Consider the following 21,372-nt stretch of genomic DNA (forward strand, 5'->3'; position numbering starts at 1 on the left):
AGGAGTTGTGCTTTTATTTATTAGTTAATGTTTCTCCAGAGCTATATGAAAATTCTGTATATGAGCAACTATATATAGCTGTGTCTTGTTCTGATAGTAAAGGCAGCTCATCTTCTGGCATTAAAATCAGCTGTCTGCTGGGGGTGCCAAGAGCAGGACCTGGGGGGATCAGCTGACAAAAAAAAGAGAAGCCCTTTAAGAAAATGGAAACTTGCAGGAAAGGTAAAGCCTCAGCTTGTTTCTTTCTCCACAGGGGGCTGCACCCACTTAAGCTCTTGTGTGACTTGTATTGAAGGTGAGCCAAGTCTGAACATCTCCTGTGAGTGGGTGACATGCGGATCCTCAGGTAATAAAAAGAAAAAAGGTGATAAAAAGAAAATCTAATTAGCTATTTATACCCTTGTCCATGTCCCTCCTTTGCAGATCCTGTATATTCATATATTTTAGTGGCTCGGTTTACATCACATTTTTGTATTCCCTATGTTTTTATGCAACAGGAAACAAGAGGTAGGTTTTTTTTAAGATTACATCTGCATCTGTTTATATCAATTTTAACAGGTCAAAAAGTCAATTGCAAGTCTTAATAAGAAAAGTGAACGTCAAATAGGATGGTGCAATAGGATGTGCATCCTGCAACATCTGTTTACATTGACTCGCACTGTGTAAAAACAGTTCCATCAGGATCCTGTTTTTACACAAGACAGAAAATTTAGACAATCTCCAAAAAAAAAAAAAAGGATCCTGTCAGAAACTTGTCGAACAGGCATAGATACTTTAAATCAGGGAAACTCAAATGTGACGTAAGCCGGCTCATATTTACTTATTGTTGTATGGACATGCACACATATAATGTCCTCTGCAGATAGTAAATGTAAATAGTCACTGTCTTTGGAACAAACTTTGCATATTTAAAGTGACTGTACCACCAGGCCCAGGCTGAAGCACTGAAAGTGGGCCAACCCACTCCCAGTGGGAAGAAACCCCAGCCCCTCCATTAGAATCAATGAAAATCTATCATAAAGGTGCTGGGGTTTCCTCCCACTAAGGTTGGGTCGGCCCGCCTCCAGTTCCTCAGCCTGGGCCTGGTGGTACAGTCACTTTAAATAGTACAAGTGCATAATGCAAGAAACAACATCAGAGAAAAAAATCTTCTTATTCTTTCCTGCTGCCCTTCCATATAACATGATAAACATGCTATTCTTCCCTCACCACATTCCCCCCTGTGCCCTCCTGCGGTGTGTTCACATTCCTCTGTTGAAAAACCCTGACGCCACTTCCAAGCTGGAGCGGGCAGTCACTGCCGAGGCAAGTCCGTCTCCGAAGCGGCAGCGGGATCATTCAGTGAGGGAACCTAAAGACAGGTGGACACCGGGGGAGCTTGGTGAGGTAAAAATAGCATGTTTCTCATGTTATATGGAAGGGCAGCAGTATTCCAAAAGTTTTTCATTGTCCCTAAAGTACAAGTATCAGCAGGTTAGGCAAATCTAGTGCAGAAGGTATGTCTGTTACCTTCATCCTCTGAGCCGTTCCTGTACTGTTACATAGTTACATAGTTAATACGGTTGAAAAAAGACACATGTCCATCAAGTTCAACCAAGGAGGGGATGGATACAGGGAAGGGGGATATACAAGGAGGGGATGGATACAGGGAAGGGGGAGGGGTGATAGGTTCTATACATATGCATTTATATTATTTTGGTCTAAGAACTTGTCTAGCCCTGTTTTGAAGCCTTCTGCTGTTTTTGCTGTGACCAGATCCTGTGGTAGACTGTTCCACAGATTCACAGTTCTCATGGTAAAGAAGGCTTGTCGCCTCCGGAGATTGAACCTTTTTTTCTCGAGGCGGAGGCAGTGCCCCCTTGTCCTTTGAGGGGGTTTTACCTGGAACATCTTTTCCCCATATTTCTTGTAGGGGCCATTTATATATTTAAATAAATTAATCATATCTCCCCTTAAACGTCTCTTCTCCAGACTAAACAAATGTAATTCTTTTAATCTCTCCTCATAACTAAGATGCTCCATTCCCCTTATTAGTTTAGTTGCCCGTCTTTGTACCCTCTCCAGCTCTAGAACATCCTTTTTATGAATCGGGTTCCAAAACTGGACGCACCAAAGCTTTATAAAGCGGTAATATTATATCCCTGTCCCGTGAGTCCATGGCTGTTTTAATGCATGACAATATCCTGCTGGCCTTAGAAGCAGCTGACTGACATTGTGTGCTGTTCTGTAGTCTATTATCTACAAGTACACCCAGATCCTTCTCCATCAGCGACTCTCCCAGAGTAACTCCCCCCAGGACATATGATGCATGTGGGTTATTAGTACCCAGGTGCATAACTTTACATTTATCCACATTGAACCTCATTTGCCAAGTGGACGCCCAAACACTCAGTGTGTCTCAGTCATCCTGTAACATCTGCACATCCTCCATAGACTGTACTGTACTACAAAGCTTGGTGTCATCTGCAAAGATAGAAACATTGCTGTCTTCCTTGTTACATAAAAACAGGATCCATTCTGATGTTGATCTTTAAAAGGAACCTGTTTTAACAGTAAATTTGCCCAACAAAAAAGCACCTTTCAACAGAACGCAAAAATGTGCTATGAAAGTACATAAACCTATAGATACAAAACATAGCTCTAAATGAGTCCCATGTCTATTCCTAATTATTAACCTGCTGACAAAGACTGACACCTCTTTATGACAGTCTTGGTATACAGAGCGGTATTAGGAGCTGAGTCTCCTCTATTTGTAGCTGGTTTGTATCTTATAGTTGACACCTGCCTTGCAACTACTCAAGTGTGGAAGTGTCCAAACTAAACTACTGATCCTGTGCGGTGATGTGATCAGCATAAATAAATAATAAAATGCTCTACAGCTGTGGGGAAAAATAGTGGTTGTAGTGTCCAAGTGCCTTATTTTTGCATACAAACATTATGAAGTGGTTATATATTTCCCCTGCTGTGCTCTCTGCAAAATAACTGGTTATTGGAGGTGCTAGTGGTAGGGCCTAGGGCAGTGATGGGCAACATTTTGAGCTTGGTGTGTCGGCATTCGGCGAAAGTATAACTCGTATAGTGTGTCACTTCGAGAAAAAACACCATAATTTTGTGTTATTTGTAGTTTAAATAACAAAAATACATAATTGTAATATATAACTGTACTTAATAAACAAAAAAATTATTATTGTGTGAAGTAAACTAAAAACCACACACACACACACACACACTACCCCACCTAACCCTTATCCCTCCCCATACACTACCCTACCTGACCTCCATCCCTCCCCATACATTACCCTACCTGATTCTTCCACACACACACACAAACCCACCTGACCCCCATCCCTCTCCATACACTACCCTACCAGACCCTTCCACACACACATTACCCCACCTAACCCCATCCCTCTCCATACACTACCCTACCTGACCCCCATCCCTCCCCATACAGTACCCCACCTGACCCTTCCACACACAAACTACCCCACCTGACCCTCATCCCTTCCCATACACTACCCTACCTGACCCCATCCCTCCCCATACACTACCCTACCTGACCCTTCCACACACACAACTCCACCTGACCCCCAGACCTCCCCATACACTACCCTACCTGACCCTTCCAAACACACACTACCCCACCTGACCCCCATCCCTCTCTATACACTACCCTACCTGACCCTTCCACACACACAACCCCACCTGACCCCCATTCCTCCCTATACACTACCCTACCTGACCCCTATCCCTCCCCATACCCTACCCTACCTGACCCTTCCACACACACTACCCCACCGAACCCCCTTCCCTCCCAATACACTACTCTACCTGACCCCTATCCCTCCCCATACACTACCCTACCTGACCCCCATCCCTCCCCATACACTACCTTACCTGACCCTTCCACACACACAACCCCACTTAACCCTTATCCCTTCCCATACACTACCCTACCATACCTGACCCTTCCACACACACTACCCCACCTGACCCCCATCCCTTCCCATACACTACCCTACCTGACCCTTCCACACACACACTACCCCACCTGACCTCCATCCCTCCCCATACACTACCCTACCTGACCCTTTCACACACACACAACCCCACCTGACCCCCATTCCTCCCCATACACTACCCTACCTGACCCCCATCCCTTCCCATACACTACCCTACCTGACCCTTCCACACACACACTACCCCACCTTATCCCATCCCTCCCCATACACTACCCCACCTGAACCCCATCCCTCCCCATACACTACCCTACCTGACCCTTCCACACACAACCCCACCTGACCCACATCCCTCCCCAAACACTACCCTACCTGACCCCCATCCCTCCCCATACACTACCCAACCTGACCCCTATCCCTCCCCATACACTACCTTACCTGACCCTTCCACACACACACTACCCCACCTGACCCTCATGCCTCCCCATACACTACCCTACCTGACCCTTCCACACACACTACCTCACCTGACCCCCATTACTCGCCATACACTACCCTACCTTACCCCCATCCCTCCCCATACACTACCCTACCTGACCATTCCACACACACACAAAACCCCACCTGACCCCCATCCCTCCCCATACACTACCCTACCTGACCCCCATCCCTCCCCATACACTACCCTACCTGACCCTTCCACATACACTACCCCACCTGACCCCCATCCCCTCACACTACCTTACCTGGCCTCCATTCCCACATACACTACCCCACCTGACCCCCATCCCCCACACTACTTTACCTGACCCCCATCCCCACACACTTTACCCCACCTGACCTCCTTACCCACATACACACTACCCAACCTGACCCCATCCCTCCCCACACACACAATACCCCACCTGGCCCCATCTCTACCCCCCCACACACACAATGACCCTTACACACACACAACCCCACCTGACCCCCATCCCTTCCCATACACTACCCTACCTGACCCTTCCACATACACTACCCCACCTGACCCCCATCCCTTTCCATACACTACCCTACCTGACCCTTTCACACACACACACACAACCCCACCTGACCCCCATTCCTCCCCATACACTACCCTACCTGACCCCCATCCCTTCCACACACACACACTACCCCACCAGACCCCATCCCTCCCCATACACTACCCCACCTGAACCCCATCCCTCCCCATACACTACCCTACGTGACCCTTCCACACACAACCCCACCTGACCCACATCCCTCCCCATAGACTACCCTACCTGACCCCCATCCCTCCCCATACACTACCTTACCTGACCCTTCCACACACACCCTACCCCACCTGACCCTCATCCCTCCCCATACACTACCCTACCTGACCCTTCCACACACACTACCTCACCTGACCCCCATTACTCGCCGTACAATACCCTACCTGACCCCCATCCCTCCCCATACACTACCCTACCTGACCCTTCCACACACACAAAACCCCACCTGACCCCCATCCCTCCCCATTACAGAATGCTTCCATATTGAAGACACATTGCTGTAGTTTTACAAAAAGTGTGTAAAGGTGACCAACCAGTTTGTGTCCTTGGAGCACCATGACGTACTTATACATCAGGATGAACAGTGTCTTAACACACCATGTCATACAGGTCATGGCTGTTTCATGGGCTTAGAAACTGAGCCCACAGAATCACCGATGAGAGTTGGTAGTAGCAGTTTAACCCTACAGGTGCTGTGATTAGTATTGACTGCTGCATCCAGTGGGTTAACATCTACATAGTAAAATTTATTCTAGTTGATTGTCAATGAGGACTTAGGGTTGGGCTTTAAAAATTCATAATTTATTTCTGTCACACACACACACACACACAACAATTGTAGAAATGTATGATTTCTCTACATGTTTGTAAAAGTCAACAATAAAGAAAGTTTTAGAGGGCCTGAATAAACTAAATAAACTATAACAAATAAATAAATAAAGGGTATATTAATATAAGGGCCAGTTCACATGGACCAAAACTGGTGGAAATTTAGCCTCCGTGTTATAATGGCTGTCTATAGGAGGGCTCACTCCTCCTCTCTCCTTGTGGAAGAATGGACATGTCAATTCTTCTGAGCAGAGAGGAGCAGAGAGAGGAGGTGTGTAAGCCCTTCCATAGACTGTCAGTATGACACAGAGGCTGGTGGAATTCCGACAGTTTTACTCTGTGTGGACTGTCCCTAAGAGCATCCACCAAGCAAAAATGTCACTATTTACTTTTTTTTTTTTTTTTTTTTAGAAAATAGCAGCTGTGTGACCAAAAAGGAATATGCACATGAGTCCTGTACAGTGTCAAACAGAAGCACTATGTGTGCAGATGAAAGACCAGATGGAGCAAGTGCTAATGGTGGGGAAAACATATCAGGTATGTAGCTGCATTAAATTATTTCAATTATTAGCCTTTTATACACTCATTTACACATAAATATTACTCAGCTGTGCATTTTCTTGGGTTTCCTAACTACTACCCTACAGCTGCTGTTGCTGTTTGCAAAAAAGTATAATGTCCCCTCATCACTGTAATAGAATAGAAACTTTGCTAACTTGTTTTTGTCAAACAAGACCATTCATGTTCACCTGATACCGATAAACTAGCCATGCCAGAAGGATGATTGCTTCAATCTAAAAAAAATGGTATACAGCTGACACTAGCGCACATGCCACATGCACACTTATCCCATTTCTTTGACCGTGCAAAGAACTGGGACTGCACAGGTCACCTGTGTTTGGAGAAAAGTCCAAATATCAGCCAGAGGGAACCATTGACAGATAAACTTATTTATCTTAAAATCAGGGCATCCATTAGCCAGGTCGCAATGTAGCAGGAGTGGAGATATGAAGACTGTTGGTAGAGTGCAATGTTGTGTGGGCACCAGGACAGGTACACTGTCGTGAAGCCAGTGGTGGTTGGGCACTGTGTTCCAGAATGGAGTTGTGGCCCACCCGGACTATCAGTACCGCCACCCACAGAAAGGGGGGATGACCCAAGGATGTAGTGTCCACTGTGTAGGTGCTGGAGTAATAACCACTGAGTCTTGTTAGCAAAAATAGATCTTCTTTACTATATGAATACTTTGTACAATAGTTGATAGTAGACTGTAAACCTGACAAGACAGGAATTGCACTGAGGACCTTTCGTGTAGGAGAGCGGTGAGTAGTTGAGAGGAGTTAGTGCAGAGAGTTTAGAAAAGCAGAGGGAGGTATGTACTGCAGGTTCAGAGTAGTAGAGAAGAGGATGTCATAAGAGTCCCAACCCAAGGTAGAAGTGTGCTCTACCGGAACGTTAAAAGAAGAAGAAGTAGAATACTGTACACTTGAGAATAGATATTTACTTGTGCCTGTGTTTTGACTTCTTGTGTTTACACCAGCTTTTGCCCACCAGTGTCGGGCGTCCCGTCCTAGAGGGTGACACAAGCTCCAGACCCTGTTACCTCGGTTGAGCAGAGTGGCCAAGATTTCCTGGTGACACTTGCGTTGCGAGATAGAGAAAAGTTGCTAGAAGCCTACGTACACTATCTGGATCAGTTCCTCTTGTTATCAGGATACTGTCCTGCACTCTTAGGCTATGTGCTATAAGCAACACCCGTGGTGGGACACCACAAATATATAAGTTGGTTATTATGTTCCCTCCACCCCCTGCCAGAAAAGATTCGCCTTTAAATATATTTTGACATTGGAATCTGTGAGGCTGTGTTCACACATGTTGTTTTTAATGTGTTTTGACACAATTTCTCCACTATTTTTCCACAATTTGCAGCAAAACAGTGGGGAAATCTTGGTGAAAATACATAAAAAATGCAACAAAACTGCTATTTTTGAACACAGCCTCATGAGGTGAGATATATTAAGCATCAAGTAAACAAGTTAGTTCTTGAATGAAGTTGATGTGTTAGGGGCCAAAAAAATAGGCAAGTGTAAGGATCTGAATGACTAAACGACTGGGCCACAGGTTCTCTGAAACATCACAGAGAGATAATTATAAAGCAGTCTTAAAGGGGTACTCAAGGCAAACTTAAAAAAACAGCGGGGGCAAGGGGTGGTGGGAAAATAACAATCAAGTTATACTTACCCATCCCGATGCCCCTGCAGAGCAGCTCCACCTCTTAGTCACCTGCTGGTCTCATGTAGATCCAGTCAGTCATTGACTGCAAAGATGCCCTGCCTCAGTCACTGATTGGCTAAGCAGGCATTTTTGAGCAGGATCATGACATTACAGGAACGAAACATACAGGAGAAAAGCTAAGCTGTGATTGGTTAATATGGGTAACAAAGAACCTTCACACTATAAGATAGCTTGATAAATCTTCCCCATGATTCATTGAATGTGTATCTGTCAACTGTTACTTTCAGCATAAAAAGTATTGCTTGTTTTGCTAACAATAAGGCCTACAATATCTCCTGCATGATAAAAATATTCATGATGTATTCCACATAATCATATAAAGGGCATCCCCACAAATTCTAAAAATGTTTTTTTGCTTGTTCTTTTCCAGCACCCATTCCTGAAAATAGGTCAACAGAGCCAGAGCAGGCATCCCCTGGAGGTCAGCTGTTATATCTCTTTTTACCTCAGCAAAAAAAATTATGGCTTTGTAAGGGTCCTTTTACACGGCCCAACATGGGCCCATGCAAGGACGCAAACAAACGCTGATCAATGAGATCAGAGCACGTTTGCAGTGCCATTAATTAATTGAGTGGCCAGGCTGCACAAATGATTCAAGGAATCTGACAGCCATGGAAACTGACAGCACAGACATCCCTATATCCGTGCTGTCAGTTTCGAGGTCACACAAGCACTGCATACATATCATCGGCGCTGCTGTGTGATCCGGCATCCCGCTCCTTTCCTGCTGCCGCTGTTACTACAGGCCTCTGCCTCCTTCAGACAGTGCCGGATCACACAGCAGCGCTGATGCACTGTATGTGTGATCTGGAAACTGAAAACACGGTTTTATGTATATCCAGGCTGCAATTTTCCCTTTGCTGCACATTACCTGTTTACACAGGAAGATGTGCTGCTCATAACGATAAATTTTAAAGCTGAAGGTCAGGTGTTATAAGTGCTGTCTCTGTAATGCTGGGTTTACACGGAACGATAATTCGTCCAATCAAACGATTAACGTTTTGAAGCAACGATTTGGTTTTTATAAGGATCAGCATTTAGATGGAGAAAAATCGTTAGAAGATTCGTAAGAAAAATCGTTATTGCGATCGTTTTTACGATCGCTTAAGCCCATATTTTACATAGGGTGAATCTTTGAAAGACTGTTTACACGAAGCGATCTGCGAATTTTTAGCGAACAACGATTTGAGAACATGTTGAAAGATCAAAATGAATGATTTTTCGCTCATGGCTTGATCGTTTGCTGTGTTTACATGGAACGATTATCGCGCAAATGCGATCGTTATAGCAAAAATTCGAGCGATAATCGTTCCATGTAAACGCAGCATTACATGGGCCAATTATTGGCCACAGGAGCATTTCTAGCAACCCTCTTGGACGATAATTAATATAAAAAGCCCAAAAAAGAGAAGTCCTGGCAGGGACATTTTTTTAAACTTGCCAGGGAGGGGGTGGGGAAAAAAATGTGTACTTACCAGTCCCAGGTTCTTAGCCGATTCCTGATGTACAGACGGGACTTGGGCGTGATGTTCCAGGCCCACTCAGCCAGTCAGTGGCTGTAGCGGTGTCCCACTTCTCTGCCGCTGACTGGTTGATCGTGCCTGATATGTCACGTCCAAAGTCCTGTCCTTACACCAGGAAGCAGCTAGGCACCAGCACTGGCGCTGGGCAGGTAAGTGCACTTTATTTTTTTCATCCACCCTCCCTCCCTGGCAAGTATGAAAAAAAAAGTCCCTACCCAGACTTCTCCTTTAAGAGAGAAAAAAATGTAGTGTCACGAATGGTATTAGATTCTGTCATAGCAAAGCAGGAAACCATTAAACAAAACTCTCATCTAGCTGTTATAAATGAACATAGGTGCAGTTTGTCTCCCCAAAAAATTAATGCATTCATGATTTTTTTTAAAGTTGGATGAACTTGCACAGGTTATTGTGATTGTAACTATCATCATGCTAGCCCAGCAACCTATCTGGGAGTGTCGGGCTGGTTCTTACTCCTGACTCTCATTGGACACTCTGCACATAGCAGCATAGGGACAATCACCCAGTTGGGGTCTACTACATAGGGCAGTACGTCCAAGTAGCCTGGGACAGTGGGCTTGGTTCAGTTTAGAGCTCACTCTACCCCTATGGACATGACATTTACAGATTAAAAAAGTGTCCCCTACCTCCCCTGAAAACAAAGGATAAATCCACCCTAGAAAACATACAACAGTGTGTTTACTGGAAGCCATTTTGAATTGAAATAACTGCTCTTCCTTTGTTTTCATATTGATTATTATACGATTACAGCTACCAAATGTTATTTAGATGCTATGGGAAGATTTATCAAGCAGACTTGAAGAATGTTATTTGTTGCTCACAGTAATCAGAGCTCAGATTTCTTTTTACCAGAATAAATAAAAGCTGACCTATGATTGGTTGCTATGGGTAAATAATAACGTTCTTACTGTACAGGCCAAATTACACGGCCCGATAATCCGCGGGAAGCAAGCGCCTACCTGTCAGTGCACGCTTCCCCGCCTGTGCTATTACACACACAGACAGGGAGCAGGGAGCAGTAGGAGGGGGGTGCCTGAACAATCATTAGATCGTTCAGATGGCCCATATAAGTTAGCAGTGGTCTACTGTTGCCACTCCTATTACAGACTGTCGCTGTACAAGTTGTGCATTCAATGTGCGCTATTACACTAAACAGTTATCGGCCTGAACGGGTGCTAATCGGCCAAGTAAGGCCAATAATCATTGTAATGGGGCTGGAAAACTGCTTGATAAATCTCCCCCTATGTTTATATGAATTTTTACCTTCATGTCCTGATAATTGTATTTCTACTCTTCAGATTTCCCTGACTCCAACACACAGTCCCCTCCAGTTTTCCACACAGGCAGTTTCATCGGTGGAGGTGTCTTGGTGATACTGTTAGAGGCTGTTGGATACATAGCTCTAAAACACTTGCGTGGACCAGAAAGAGACTACCAGACCATGTGAGCTACTGTTGTTTCACCAATGCAAACCAATGCTCAAAATGGTAGAGGACAACACTTCATGTGTCCCTTACATGAACACGACTTGGGCACGCTTAAGTTCGATCATTCGGCATTTGATTACCGGTGGCTGAAAAAATTCCCCTACGGAGTCCGGGAAAACATAGATACAACCATAGCCTGTATCCATGTTTTCCTGAACTCCCTGGGGCTGCATCCAATTTCTTCAGCCACCGGTATTCAAATTTTGAACAATCGGACTTGAGCATGATTCAGTTGGGCTCATGTCTAGTAAAATTTTATTTCATTTATGGTTGATCATCCCAATTAATGGAAATCACTTATAGGCATGTTTCTCTGTCCAGATGCCTCAGGAAACCACATTAACATAATCCCCTTACTGCCATCAGGTTCGCACCCATATCCAAGTTTTATGCTGCGTTTACACGGAACGATAATTCGCCCGATCGTACGATGAACGATTTTTTTTAATAACGATCAGCGTTTAGACGGAACGATATATCGTACGGAAAACTCGTTTTGCAATTGTTTTGCGATGCTTAAGCCTATCTCGCACATAAGTAAAATCGGCGAACGACTGTTTACACGGAACGATCTGCAAATTTTTTGCGAACGACGAACGACAATTTGAGAACATGTTGTAAGATCAAAATGAACTATTTCTCGTTCGTCGTTTGATTGTTTGCTGCGTTTACACGTATGATTATCATTCGAATTTGATTGTTATTGCGCAAATTCGCACGATAATCGTTCCGTGTAAACGCAGGATTAGCCTAGTCTGTCAGCCACTATTATGTCATTGGCGGTGTTCCTTAATACAGCTGAAAGCACAGCTAGAGATTAGCCCAGGCCAGGGAGCAGCCCAATGTGGTCCATAAATTTATGGGACTTCATACAGTTTATGTTATTCATTTACCCCCAGGTAGGTTGAAACTAGACTTTCTACACAAAAGCTAAAAAAGGGTATATTTTAGTAAATTAGAGTAGTTAGAGCAACCAATGTTTGGAGATTATGTTTTAAAGAATTTTTTTACACTGCCTTTTATACAGGCCGATTATTGGCCAGGAGGGTTGCAAGAAACACTCTAGAGCAGTGTTTCTCAAACTTTTCATACTGGAGCCTCACCCAACAAACAAAATGATGTCTGGGCTTCACCAGACTGACCAAGAGGATGCCAGGGCCTCACCATCTATGACTGAAGTCCATGCAAATATAAAAACTATTTTTTAGTCTACCCTTTTTCTACCCTTTTTAGTCTACCCATTTGTCTCTCTATAACATTAAAGGGGTTATCCAGTGCTATAAAAACATGGCCATTTTTTTCCCCTACTGTTAAGCTCCATTCACTTAAATGGAACGGAGTTTCAAAATCCCACCCAAACTGGAGACAACAGTAGGGGGAAAGTGGCCATGTTTTTGTAGCGCTGGACAACCCCTTTAAATGGGTGCAGAATGAGCCAACAATGTTTCATAACCAGAGATTGTTGGAGTCAGGGAAAGGATTGTGCAGCTTATAGTCACTTTTGTCAAAGCTCCTATTGGACGCCTCACTGGTGAGGCCCACCTCACAGTTTGAGAAGCACCGCTCTAGAGGCCATTCATTAATGAGAAGGAGCGGGCCAGTGGGAAGGATAGGTGTGGCAATAGTCCCGCCCCCAGTGCATCAAACTGCCTAATTTACATATTAATTAAAGTAAAGTAAATAAAAGTTCCTTTTTCGGGCAGTAGGGCTTTTTATCGCAATTTTGCACAAATCAGAGCAGCATGACATTATCTATCCTGTACTATAAACAACTTGCTAGTACCACCGTACAGTAGGGTGGGGGAGTCTAGGCTTGATAAACAGCCTGGGGCCTATGGTAAAGTTGATCTGCCGCTGGGTGTAAGGAAATACCTTCTTTCCCTTAACAGTCATTTTCAATAGGATTACATACTTGCAGCGGAATTGTCATCCTGCTGAGAGTATGTAAAAGGCAGCCCCATTAACCCCTCATGGCCTGGTGCATACAATATCGGGTCTGCACTCCAGCTTGATTTGGGGGCGCCTGCCGTCTGGACGCCCCGCTCAGCCAATCAGTGGCTGCGGCGGGGCAGCGCACTGATTGACTTGAGTGAGATGTCCAGATACCGGAAACCCCGGAGCAAGCCAGAGAGCTTAACAAAAAAAAACAAAAAAACTGAAGATACCAAAGACACAGAGGAGTACACCAGGGGAGTGCGGGCAGGTAAACAAAGCTTGCAAAAATGTGCTTAACGAAGTGAATTTTTTCATTTTTGTCATTTATACTACTGTAAAAAGAATACCCCTAAAAAATGGCAGAATAGCATTTTATCTTTTATTGTTTTGTTTTGCAATACACTATATGGTAAAATAAAAAGTGCTTTTAAGAGGAGCAAAAACAGAAATGTAGGGGCCAAAATGCTGTGGCAGGCAGGGGTAAGTGCAGGCCATTCATGTTTCTATACTGTGATGAGATCTAATTAGTTTTACATTTTGTAAGGTAATTATAGATTATTTATTTTTATAGGTGACATTCACTTGGCACATATAATTATATTTTTTGCTCAAGAATAACCCCCCAGGCAGTCAGGACATCCTAACATACCTACAATTAATACACATATTACCAGATTAAATTTAATGTCTACTGTAATTTTCTCTAATGTGTGGCGTTTACAGTAATCTGGGGAAAAAATGTGCATGTGTGGTATAGGATCTGCAAAATAAATCCTAGGATCCTAACAAAGATCCACTCTGTACTAGGTGTCCCCCATTGAACTCCCCGAGCCGCTGGTAGCGTTGCATAGCCACAAAAAATCCAAGCCCCGGGGTATGTTTGGCTGCTAATGTCTAAGTTTTCGTAAAAAAACGTGTTTTATTCTGGTGAAGTGTTAAAGCGACTACGTACCCACAATCTGACCCCCCCCCCCCCCCCCCAAAACCACTTGTACCTTCGGATAGCTGCTTTTAATCCAAGATCTGTCCTGGGGTCCGTTCGGCAGGTGATGCAGTTATTGTCCTAAAAAACGACTTTTAAACTTGCAGCCCCATGCTTGGCTGGGGCTTAGAGTATCTGTGCCCTAACTTTGCACCACCCCTCCGTCCCTCCTCCCCACCTTCTTCATCATTAGGAATGCCACTGGAACATTTTCTCCTGTCTGAACATTGCACAGGTGCATTAACGATCTAGCCCATGTTCCGGGCTGCCACAGGTGGGAAATAGGAGGAAATCTGCCTGGAGCATTCCTAATGAGGAGGAGGGCGAGGAGGAGGGACAGAGAGGTTGTGCCAGCCTAATGCATACACAATCTAAGTAGTTTTTTAGTAGTTTAAAAGTAGTTTTTTAGGACAATGCATCACCTGCACCTGTAACTGCATCACCTGCAGAACGGCCCCAGGACAAATCTTGGATTAAAAGCAGCTATCCCAAGGTACAATCAGTTTTGGGGGGGGGTCAGATTGTGGGTACAGAGTCGCTTTAAGCAGATGGGGCCTAGAGCGTCTGTGCCTTGCCTCTCTAGAGGGTCTGCATTGCCTCTCAAGTCTTCCTCCCCACGCTCCTTCACAGGGGCTGGAGGTATACAGATTCCCTTTAGGCCCCGTTCGCACTGAGCAAAGGTAGCGGAATTCCGCAACGGAATTGTTCGCCGCGGAATGCCGTTAGCCTCCCGCTCATAATGGGAGTCTATGGGAGGCGCACGCTCCTGCCCTTTCCGCGCTGAAGAATGAACATGTTCATTCTTCAGCGCGTACAGAGCTGGAGCGCGCGCCTCCCATAGACTCCCATTATGAGCGGGAGGCTAACGGCATTCCGCGGCGGACAATTTTTGTCGCGGAATTCCGCTACCTTTGCTCAGTGGGAACGGGGCCTTAAAGTGTACCTGTCATTACAACTTTTAAAATCTAAATCAACAGGGGATGTGAATAATAATATATATATATATATTTTTTTTTACTTACCATGCTTTCAATAAAGCTATACTTATAGCTATACCAGGTCCATTCTCCTGAAGCTTTTTAGTCCTTTGCTGGTTGAAAAAACAAGACTGAATGCAGGAAGTCCTGGCCAGTACAGAGCGTCATGGTTCATCAATAAAATTACGTCCTTCTCTGTGAGCCTTTATGAACGGGACTTCCTGTGTTTAGTCTTTTTATCAGCTCAAGACTAACAAGCTTCCTTCAGGAGACTGCGCCTAGATAAAAGTAAGTGTAGCTTTGTTTTAAAGCATGATAAAAAAAATAACCTTTTAAGGCATTATGACATAAGGGTACGTCATAGTGCCGTTAAAGGGGTACAGAGAGGCTCACGACAACCCCCCTCTGTACTGTGCCACTCCGGGCTGCTATCAGCAGCTGAGAACCGTGGCTATTAGCTAGAACGAACGAGTTTTGACGGCTAATCGTTCATGTTGGCTAATTAACCATTTAACTGACTTGCACAAGCCATCGCTGGAGGTCCGGTGGTGAGATCAGCTTGCTGCGATGAGATCACAGCAAGCCGAGCCATTATACTTACAGCCCAGCTCGTCTTCTGGTTTCTGCTGCTGTCCCAAGCTCGCCAATTGTTTCAGGCTGTCTACACCAGCTTGAAACAATTGAGTGTAGAAAACATCAATTAATGCAGTGCATTTGTACTGCATTGATCCCTATGAGCAATCATGGTATTGCTCAGAGGAGTCCCGTAGGAGGACTACAAATTAGTGTAAAAAAAAAAGAGTTTTAACCCCTTAAGGACCGGGCTAATTTTCGTTTTTGCGTTTTCGTTTTTTCCTCCTTGTGTATATAAGGCCATAGCAGTTGCATTTTTACACCTACGGACCCACATGAGCCCTTATTTTTTGCGTCACTAATTGTACTTTGCAATAACAGGCTGAATTTTTGCATAAAATATGCTGCGAAACCAAAAAAAAATTATATGCACGGTGAAATTGAAAAAAACACACAATTCTTTTTCTTTGGGAGGGCTTCGTTTTTATGCTGTGTGTCCTATGGAAAAATTGACATGTTATGTATGTTCCTCAAGTTGGTACGATTAAAACGATATGCAACTTGTATAACTTTTATATTGATGGCTCATAAAAAATTAAAACCTTTTACAGAAAATAAACGTTCCTTAAAATCGCTCTATTCCCATGCTTATAGCGCTTTTATCCTTTGGTCTATGGGGCTGTGTGAGGTGTCATTATTTGCGCCATGATGTGTTCTTTCTATCAGTACCTTGATTACGCATATGCGACTTTTTGATCGCTTTTTATTACAATTTTTCTGGATTTGATGCGACCAAAAATGCGCAATTTTGCACATTGGAGTTTTTTTTTCGCTTACGCCCTTTACCGTGAGGGATCATGAATTAAATAAATTAATATTTCGGCCGATTACGCACGCAGCCATACCAAACATGTTTGTTTATTTATTTATTTTTATTTATAAAATGGGAAAAGGGGGGTGATTTGGACTTTTATTAGGGGAGGGGGTTATTTATTAATACAAATACTTTATTTTTTTTTACGTACAGTAATTAGAAGCCCCTTGAAGGACTTCTATATACACAGCACTGATCTCCCATTGAGATCAATGCTGTGTATATAATAGAGCAATGATCCATCAGATCGTTGCTCTATTATAATGGTCTGCTGCAGACCGTCTAAATAGATTGACAAGCTGGGATCAGCGTCATTCCGACGCATGGATCTCCCCTCCGCAATCGCATCGCAGGGGGGAGATCCCGCACTAGACACCAGGGACAGGGGGCACATACAGTATTGAAATGCAGCTGTCAGCTTTGACAGCTGCATTTGAATAGTTAATTAGCTGGCCATGGCGATCGGCCACGGCGGCTATTACCCGCGGTCCCTGGCTGCACATAGCAACCGGGGACCGCGGGCTACAGAGAGGGCTCACGCCGGGAACCCTCTCTGCTTCCCCTAATGGCCGCATGATGGGTATACCCGTCATGCGTCGTTAAGGGGTTAATAATAAAAAATCTTATCCTATATTAAAAGTTTAAATCACCTCCCTTTTTCTATTTTAGGGGATAAAAAAGTATATTTGCTATCACTGCATGCAAAATCACCCAAACTATTTAATTATCACATTCCTTATCTCACACAGCACAAAACCTGCCAAAGTACAAAATTGCAGATTTTTGGCCACATCTACAGATTAATGAGTACTAAAATGCTTGAATACTTTTTATGAAAGTCAAGTATTTAAAAGTTAAATTCAAGTATTGAACCCCATTAAAGAGGGATTAATGAGGGATTTGAAAACCTCAGAAAGTGATGGAAACACCACGGAAATGGAACTGGCAAAGCAGGAGGAGCATGCATGGATGCATCTAAGTGTCTTTACGCCACTCGCCCTGTGGTAAAACTGACATGTTATCTATGTTCCTTAAAGGGGTTATTCAGTTATGTTGAATGACCCCCCCCCCTTCCTGGAGACTAAAAAGTTGCGGATAGGGACTTGTTTACATCAGCCATCTTTGAAAGGAGAGGTAAGGAGGGGTTGAGAGCAAAAGAAGGACTGAACAGCTCAGATACAGTTTTCTGTGTCTTCAGTAGAAAGCAGCAGCTGAAAACAGAGGGAAGGAGACAGAAAAGGTAATTACATTTATGCAATGAATTCTTAGTCTCCAGGAGGGGGGGGAAATTCAACATATATTTTACCTAGCCGGATAACCCCTTTAACCCCTCCAATGCTGCCGATCCTTCACTACAGTGCTCCTGTCACGGTGCAACAGTGTGACTCTCATAGAGTCCCCGTTTCTCTCCCTTAGGCTATGTTCACACTACGTAAGTTTCCGGACGTAGCGCGTTCCGTGAATAAGCGGCCGGAGATTTACGTAGTTTGCGTACAATGGAAAGTATACGATCTACGGCTGCACAGTTCACACTACGTAAGAACTTACGCCAGGATAGTACGCGGCGCCGTAAAAAGTGAACCAGACCATTGTTTGAGGACGAAAATGCTGTAACTTACGCCCGTAGCGTAACATGCGGTCCCGTACATAGTTGTGATTACTTCATTTTTGCACTTTGAATCGCCGATCCAAAAGGTTCTGTGGGGTGTCCGGGGCTAGCCAAAGATTTCCAAATAAAAGACCGCTGTCAGATAGCTACGTAGGGTGCTCGGGAAGCGTAAGTAGACTACGGGCGTAAGTTTGCAGACCGTATGTAGCCGGCCGCAACTTACGTAAATCCCCGGCCAGCGTTTAACACGTATATGTCCGCGAAAATATGCGGCCGGACATATACGTAGTGTGAACATAGCCTTAAAGTTCAATGGAATTTCTTCTGTTTGTCTCAAGAAGGCCAAAAGAAAAAAAAAGCCAAAAAAGTTTTTTTGGTCTTTTTAAAGGAGGCCAGAAAAATGCTTAAAAAAAGCTTGTGTCTGGGGGCCCCCTAAAAAAAGCATTTCAGGAGCAAAACCTATTAGAATGGGCAGTTTATTCAGACCAGTAGTTTAATGAATTGTCTTATTATAATATCATGTGATGAGTTTTTGCCTTATGTCCATTATGTTCTCTTGTTTTGGCAGGGAGGAAACACCTCAGTAGGACTTCCTTTCTTGTCATCCTATCTGGTCACTTGCTACTTTCCTGGATGAGGAAGCATTTTGGTTTGATGTTGGACACAGAAGAAGCTGTTTTGTATTGATCTGTACCTCGTATTACAGTGTGACTGCAGTTTAGCTTTTGTTTTAGAATCTACAAGAATTTTGTTAAAAATATCTTAATTAATCTTAATATCTGGTTTTCTTCTTGTTCAGTAGAGTTTTCTTTGCTTCTGATTTACATGCTGAACACACAGATAAATCATCTTTTCGTATTAGACTATGCTACTAGGCATCTGTATCAGTCTATAGATTATCGGTCTGGCATCAATTAGATTAAACAAGTTGCCTTGGGGATCCATGGGAGGAATTTATCGTGTCTTCCACTGAAACTTAATTTTTCACATGTTGGTGCCCATGGTGAGACTAACACTTCCTTTCATACCTGTTATTATTTATTCAGTCTCCTTTACCCAGTTCTGAGCTGCTGCTTTCTGCTGAAGACACAAAAAACTGTATGAGCTTTTCTCATCTGCAACATTGTAGCAACTTTGTAATGGTAGGAGGGTTAATCACAGTGAGTTCATCAGCAACCTGTTGTTTTTTTTTTAATAGATTATTCCAATTTATCCAAATTTATTACATATACAGGGGATAGATGATTGATGGGGGTCGACCACTATGTCCCCAAATGATCATAAAATTGGGGGTCCTGAGTGACCCTTTGGGAACAGAGCTGAAACATACCTACTCTACTGTGGCTTTATTCACACACAATGGCACTGCTTAAGATGCCAATCGCTGAGTAATGGAGTTTCAATGGAGCGTCAGTGCCACTGCCCAGTTTACTAATAGAGGGGCACTCAGAACCCCTCTTTAAGTGATGGGAGAGGTTCCAGCAGTCAGACCCCACTGATCAGTTGTAGTCTGGGGATAATACCTTGCTGCATGCACAAGGCCAAAATAGGCAACAGGATCTGATCAAAGTTTGCCCAAGCACAAACTACAGAGAACTGCTGTTCCATAAACGGCTCCCTAATACATTTTACAAAGAGGCTTACATTTGGGGGGGGGGGGGGGGGGCAGGGCGGACAACATATGAAGCACTGAAATGGCATACCTGTGGAAAACTCTCATTTTGTACCATCTGATTTACATTAAATGGGTCAAGCAGTTATGTAAAATACATGTTGCATCATCCCCCCTCCTGGAGACTAACAATTCATCTCATACTTGTTATTATCCTTTTTAGTCTCCTTCCCCCGGTTCTGAGCTGCTGCTTTCTGCTGCAGACACAAAACTGTGTGAGCTGTTCTCTTCGACCCCCCCCTCCTGCCCCTTCCCTTCCAAGATGGCTCAGAGTGCAAAAACAGCCAGCCCGGGACACTGTTTTCATGAGTCGTCTTGGAACAGGGGGAGAGGAGGGCGAGATAGAGAGAACAGCTCACACAGTTTTCTGTGTCTTCAGCAGAAAGCAACAGGTTTAGAACAGGGGGAAAGCGACTGAAAAGATAACAAGTATGCAACAAATTGTTAGTCTCCAGGAGGGCGGATGCTTCAACATGGATTTTACCTAACAGGATAATCCTTTTAAGCTCTTGAAAACACCAGTGGGTTTGGGGTCAAAATGCTGACTAAATTAATTCCTTGAAGGGGGAAGATTACAAAATGGGATCACTTGTCAGGTGTTCTCACTGTAATGCTACCCAAGTGTGTTCGAGGATTGCTCATTGCTATTTGTCACCGATCTAGAGGGTTGATGTAATAAACTGTTTTTAAAAATCTTTTGAAATGACAGCTATGCTTTAAGGCTACAAACCCAATTGGCGGGTCTGCAGCGAGTCTCCTCGCTGCGTTTTTGCAGCGAGACTCGCTGTAGATCCCAGCCCTATACTTTCATTAGCAGAGAAACTCGCAGCAGGGATGTATATCCCTGCTGCGATTTTGTCTGCAGCCCGCCCCATTAACCCCCTAGCCGCCGGACATTATACATTACCGGGTCCCCGTTCCTGCTTGCTTCGGGGCTCCCGGTGTCTTCACGGCCCGCCCGGCCAATCAGTGCGCTGCGGCGGAGTAGTGCACTGATTGGCCGGGCGGAACGTGCCGGGAGCCGCCGAAGCAAGCAGGAGCGGGGACCTGGTAATGTATATCACCCCCGGCCGCATGATCGCCCCCCGCACCCCCGGCCGCACGATCGCCCCCCGCACCCCCCGGCCGTACGATCGCCCCCCGCAGCCCCCGGCCGCACGATCGCCCCCCCCCCCCGCATCATCGCCCCCCGCAGCCCCCGGCCGCACGATCGCCCCCCGCAGCCCCCGGCCGCACGATCGCCCCCCGCAGCCCCCGGCCGCACGATCGCCGCAGCCCGTGCGGCCGGGGGGTGCGGGGCAATCGGGGCTGCAGGGGGCGATCATGCGGCCGGGGGGTGCGGGGGGCGATCATGCGGCCGGGGGCTGTGGGGGGCGATCATGCGGCCGGGGGCGATCGGGGCTGCAGGGGGGGGGGCGGGCAGGATATACATTACCAGGTCCCCGCTCCTGCTTGCTTCGGCGGCTCCCGGCACGTTCTGCCCGGCCAATCAGTGAGCTGCACTGCCGCAGCGCACTGATTGGCCGGGCGGGCCGTGAAGACACCGGGAGCCCCGAAGCAAGCAGGAACGGGGACCCGGTAATGT

General features: G+C 45.1%; 1 protein-coding gene across 1 annotated transcript; it reads left to right on the forward strand.

The window, feature by feature from the left end:
* The first annotated feature begins 273 nt into the window (after nucleotides 1–273).
* LOC138793881 (CD164 sialomucin-like 2 protein) lies at nucleotides 274–19,704 on the forward strand. The gene is made up of 5 exons (XM_069972605.1): nucleotides 274–346; nucleotides 6,254–6,379; nucleotides 8,508–8,558; nucleotides 10,977–11,121; nucleotides 18,684–19,704. Exons 2-5 carry the CDS (start codon nucleotides 6,322–6,324, stop codon nucleotides 18,700–18,702), a joined length of 273 nt encoding a protein of 90 aa, XP_069828706.1. The 5' UTR covers nucleotides 274–346; nucleotides 6,254–6,321; the 3' UTR covers nucleotides 18,703–19,704.
* The last annotated feature ends 1,668 nt before the right edge of the window (nucleotides 19,705–21,372 follow it).

This window comes from Dendropsophus ebraccatus, chromosome 5 (genome assembly GCF_027789765.1).
Source record: "Dendropsophus ebraccatus isolate aDenEbr1 chromosome 5, aDenEbr1.pat, whole genome shotgun sequence".
NCBI classification, from domain to species: Eukaryota; Metazoa; Chordata; class Amphibia; order Anura; family Hylidae; genus Dendropsophus; species Dendropsophus ebraccatus.